At 42.7% G+C, this 5666-nt stretch overlaps 1 protein-coding gene across 1 annotated transcript in view; it reads right to left on the bottom strand.

Moving 5' to 3' along the window:
* Positions 1-2898: 2898 nt before the first annotated feature.
* LOC138982042 (uncharacterized) overlaps positions 2899-5666 on the bottom strand; it is a 63609-nt gene continuing 60841 nt past the window's right edge. The window contains exon 6 of the mRNA XM_070355253.1: positions 2899-4907. Coding sequence (XP_070211354.1) covers positions 3643-4907 — 1265 coding nt within the window. The 3' untranslated portion in view covers positions 2899-3642. The remainder of the gene's footprint in view (positions 4908-5666) is intronic.

The following is a 5666-nucleotide window of genomic DNA, read 5'->3' as shown; positions in this document are numbered from 1 at the left end:
AAAAGGGGGGTTAATCCACTGTCCTTGTAATACAAAACAAACTACTTCACTGAAAAGGGGGGTTATCCACTGTCCTTGTAATACAAAACAAACTACTTCACTGAAGCGCTTAGAGCAAGCCTTTTTAACAAAAGTTTTTGATTTAGCGCTATATAAATGTTCTTCTTATCTTAAAAGGGGGGTTAACACTTTCGCGACGGGACACTGATAAATCAGTACCAGCGCTGACACGCCCATGGACGGGACGCGCATTTTTCAGTACCAGCCATAGAGGGTACACGACTCGTGATTGCTTCCCGGTTTTTGAAGCTTGCAAATAAATTGAGTTGTTTCCCTTGATACACTTGGCGTCCCCTTCTGCCATTTGCAAATTCGCCTGATTTGTGTGCGTTTTTGAGAAGAAAAAAAAGAATCAAAGGCGAGCCTTGTCTCGGGAGGAGATTCTCCGGATGTTGGACCTAGAGGATCCCGTAGAGCATGATTCGGACGTATCGTTTTCGCCTCACGAAAGCGATACAAGCAGTGAAAGCGAGGAAGAAACAGTCCCGTTGTTGCTAGTACGAGTCGGCAAACTAAACGTGGTAGGCGGTGATACTGCTAGACGAACATGTAGATCTATCTCGGAATCGTGCAAGAGCTATGGGGGCGTGGCAGCACTGATAACAATGGATGGCTGGAGCCTTCAAATCCTTTTGGAATTGTTCATAGGTGTACAGTTGGTACTTTGTTGTGAAAATGTGACTTATATTCAATATGGATTACCTAGACATCATTTGGTGAGTGTTACAGTTTTGTTTCATTTGAGTCAGGATGCTGTGAGTGAATGCGTGATTTGCTTGTTTTTTTCTTTGTACTGTCTCCTTATTTCTGTGTACAATGTTAACAATATTTCAGCTAATTCATAGGTTTTACACCTTGTTTGGTTATAACATTATTTATAATACTTTCTGTTAAAAAATAACTTTTAACAAAAGCAGTAGAAAATAAAACACACAAAAAACCCCGTTAAAAAACACAAATTATCCCCCTTTCACCCCCCTTTGCTAAAACAAATCGCGTGACAAACTTATAAATAGCACGACTGAACTGGGCATCCATTTTTGAATTAGTACACAAAATTTGGTGGTGATTGGACTTAATTCAAGCTTGCTAGACAGATTTCTTTACTGATTTTTGGGAAGTTTCTTGGTGGCAAGCTTGGGCAGGCAGGACGTAAACGCCGTGGCAGTGCTAGTCACAATAGTGTTAATCCACTGTCCTTGTAATACAAAACAAACTACTTCACTGAAAAGGGGGGTTAATCCACTGTCCTTTTAATACAAAACAAACTACTTCACTGAAAGGCCCACGCAAACTCTGACAGTTGTGTGTTAATACATGTACCACACATCTTTTGCAGACGTTCGGTTATGCACAAATTATCAACAGGACAATAAACATTATCACCAGGACTATGAACACAAATTTGTCTTACGGGAAGATGCCAGCTGTCATGCTGGCACATAGGGATGGCCTTACAAACGTACTGTGCTAATGTGAAGTCTGTCACGACGCATACCAGTGTGGGTCTGGACACACACACACACACACAGAGGAAGAAGATTTCTTAACCCCAAATGAGTACATGTATATGATAATGTTAAGAATAAACATCAGCGCCCACATGGACACACGATTGGACACATTTGCCAAAAGAGACAGAGACACAAGTGTGGAAAACTTCAATATGTATACAAAGTAAATGAGAATGATAGTGATAGTCCTACTTCATGAATATGTTAACTCACAGTTTTCAATTTTGATTGACAGTTTCTCATGCATGAACATTTTGCAGATCCCAATCAAACAACCCAAACATCCACACACATGCTACTTTTGATTAACGATGGTTCATGAACAGAACATCACTTACTTTTATAATACATTATCACGATTGTGACTGGAAGTGAGCAGACAAATTTGATCGAACAATTCACATAATATTATGCATGTCCAATAATGCCACAGACTACGATAAGGTTGAGGCAGCCTTTTTAATAGCAGACCAAAAAACGGATAAAACAGCCGACAAGACAACATATAAAATCAATATGATTTAGACTTCAAAATCAACACACTTTGAATACCCACCAGTATCGAGTGCAGTGATTCCCTTGGGTACAGCAATGACCAGTTTACATGTAACATGGTTCTTGCACGTCTTTTTCTTTACATAGATTCACTCAGATCATGTTCACAGACAGAGAACTAATTCTTTAGTCAATGCAACAATGCCTTGCGTACAATATATTATAACCGACAAAGTCAAAATCAATGACCAAAATTCAGGACAGGGGTATCTGATGCTTAACAGTACGCTATGAAAACATTTGAACCCTACTAACAGAGAAGAAATGATCACCTAAAACTCAGCAGTACTGTAAGTCTTTACCAAAAGCATGAGATCAGCAGAAGTAGATGTTTGCCACGAATGACATAACAGTATGTGTAAGGAGACGTACTTCCTGATCAAGAGAAACCCAAAATTGTCTCAGCGCACACACACACGCAAGTACTCACACACACATTATTGGTTGTAAAGACCAGAGTCTATTGCCAGACTGCAAAGGAGGTAAACATATTACTCAGCCTTGCAACAGGTAAAAGGGCAGCTAACTCTTTTTTATCCAAAAAAGCACCCCACTGAGTGCACCAGTTGTCTCCCTTGGACGTAGATACTGTTGCTGATTAAAACAGGGCCCAACATGAAGTCATCACCATGTCGAGGTAAAATTTCATAGTCACAAAGAAGGATAAAGTAGAGAGGGTGGGTTTGGGTGGGGTTGGGGTGGTGGGGTGGGGGGACAACAAACGCAACAAGAACAGCTTTTAATTTACTTTACCTCTCTGCCTATCCTAGCTCCCCCCCCCCCCTTGCAATGGCAGCTACCTGAGCTCCATTGATAAAGAAAATGTCATAAGAGGATATCTGCATATGTCTGTGCAAAATTACAGCAGCAGTTAATGTACCAGAAATGAACAGCTCTGAGTAATTAATAAAGTTATTACCATTGCAGATCAGATTTAACCTTCTACTTGATACACAATATATCTTCGTAAAAACAAGTCTGTGTAAAAGTTGAACAGTACTGCAGTTTTTCCAAATGTTGGAACTATAGACAATTCTTGCTTTCTAATTTCCAGAAACTGGTAGCATGGTTTCTGTCGTATCGCGGATTCATACTGGTTCTTCAATATTATTACTTTTATCCAACTGTTATTATCATTATTACAGTTATTGTTGCTATCATTAGACATTACATTGTCATATTACATTTATTGCTGTTGTAAATGGTTTCTAAATACCATACAATTTGAACTTGAGATGATATTGTTCATCTCAATAAATGTGAATACAGGTACACATCTTTATATCTTCACATTTACTGCTGTGCTTCTTTTCTATGTACATTATACAAGCATAATCACAACAGACAATATCTTATTGACTTCTTAGGTCTTAAAATTACTTTGTGACCATACACAGAAAGTAACTGTTGCTACATAGACAAATTCAAACTTGCTCAACGTTTGCCACTCAGATCCCAAAGTAAATTTGTGACTGTAGATGAGAAACAAATGTCGCTACTCTACAAGACAAAGTCAAACATGCTCCGCATCTTTCTTGGGATTTCGGCCAAAAGACCAGCGTCGGCTGGTTGGAGCTGGCATGAGAAATTTGATGGCCTTTGATGTGTTGGAGACATTGAAGTCACTACTCGATCGCTTTAAACGCACAGGGGGGTCCAAGTGTTCCACGGAAGGCAGACGATGCAACGATCGCTTGCATAGACCTTGCGTGCTTTGAGAGAGTTTCATCCCCCTGGGAGCTAGCAGAGCGGTGGCGCCACTGTCTTGTAGGAAGAGATCGCTTCGATTGATGTGATCTCGAGTGCGAGGCGTGAGAGGAGCCACATTGAGAATACTGTTGTCTTCGTCAATACTGATAATGATGCCCACGTCTGTTTGGTGTCTCGTAGTCTTAGTGTCAGTACCACAACTACTCGTCTCTGGGTGTATGTTTCCCACTGCTGCTGCTGCTGATGCTCCAGAACCCCGTCTTAAATCCTTTCTTGACCCATTCCAAGAATCTGTTGTTGCGACATCCAAGAAATCCACACTGGTTTCCACCACTTGGTCTATGTCACTGTGCTTGGACAGAAGTCTTTTCTCTTCACTGATCATCTCCAGCGGTGACTCTGCCTGGGTGTCACCAGAGGGCAGCACGTGGCTGAAACTGTCGTCAAAGACGTTATCACTTCCCACAGAACTCACAGAACTGCGACGCTGCGGGTGAGGGGACCCTGCCTTCGACAAGACTGTGGTGTTGTTATTGTCAATGCTCACACCACCATCAACACCACAACCACCATCAACACCACGTCCAGTTTTAGCGTGTCCGTTCGAAGGCCTGCCTCCTCCATTCCCCCCTCCCATCCTGAGGAGTTCACTAGAGTTGTGAACACCATGCACACTGTCAGCCTCAGCGGGGAACGCTCGGCGAATAAGCGGGCTGGAGTCTCTAAGCCCACCAGGAGTGCCGGGCTGACGGCGGATGCTGACGATCTTGCCGGCCTTGATGATGATAATGTCCCCGTTCTGCCGGATGATGGAGCTCTGCTTGGACGACCTCCTGGACGCACGGATCAGCCCGGCCATCCCCTTCTGCTTGTGCTTGCCGGACTTGGGGGGAGGGCTTGAGAGGAGGGCAATGGGGGAGGAGGACTGGCTGGCCAGGCTGTTGAGGCTGGTGCAGGACGCCCGGTAGTCCCTCCCCGTGGAGGAGGAGACCGACCCTCGTCGCATGGACGCCATGAAGGATGAGAAGCGACGCCGCATGGGACTCTGAGCATCTTCAGTAGCTAAGTCTGCAATCACACAGGGCATATGAATTAGGGGCAATGAAATTGTGTCTTAAAGCCAAAGATCCGTCTCCAGGAGACCAAGCCTTGTTATAGTAGAAGGCCACAGAGTTAAATTTAGCGTTGCCAGCACGAAAAACTAGAGCTACATCTGCCGCTCACCGATGTTGGCCTTTAATCATACCCGTCACTTCCTGAAGAAATTGACCAGGCTTAACTTCTGACCAATGGCACGTAGAACCTTGTGGATCTGCCCAAGTTACAAAGTGAATGTGACTTACACAGCAGAAGTGGACAAGCAAAGTCTCATCTCCATCAAAATATACTAGACCTATACAAGTCAATGAGCTCTGAATCTTTTTCCAGACTACCAATCCGTCAACGGTTCTCAGATTACAAAGGTGAAAGTAATTATCAGTCAAGTGCTAAAAAAACCTCTTAGCGACTGGAGTTTTTCTAGCCACTTGGGTTACCATGATACACACACACGCACACACACACAAACACCGGTATCATATCTGCATCTCCTACAATTCTATCCTCATCACAACAACTTTAACTGTTTACAAATCGTCTGCGTTTAGTTAGTAATGCAAATTCACACCAAAAAAAGAAGCTTCCAATGCAGAAGAATAAACTCAAGCTATAGTGAGTTCCCAAGAATGTTTTTGTATATACAACTTTGTTTGGCAAATATGATTACCCTGCAACAAAACATGAGTTCTCTGTGAATAGAGTTAGTAAGAATCCACAACTCAATTAAAC

This window comes from Littorina saxatilis, linkage group LG12 (assembly GCF_037325665.1).
Source record: "Littorina saxatilis isolate snail1 linkage group LG12, US_GU_Lsax_2.0, whole genome shotgun sequence".
Lineage (NCBI taxonomy): Eukaryota > Metazoa > Mollusca > Gastropoda > Littorinimorpha > Littorinidae > Littorina > Littorina saxatilis.
The sequence above is the reverse complement of the archived record's forward strand: the minus strand, read 5'-3'. Positions and strand labels throughout refer to the sequence as shown.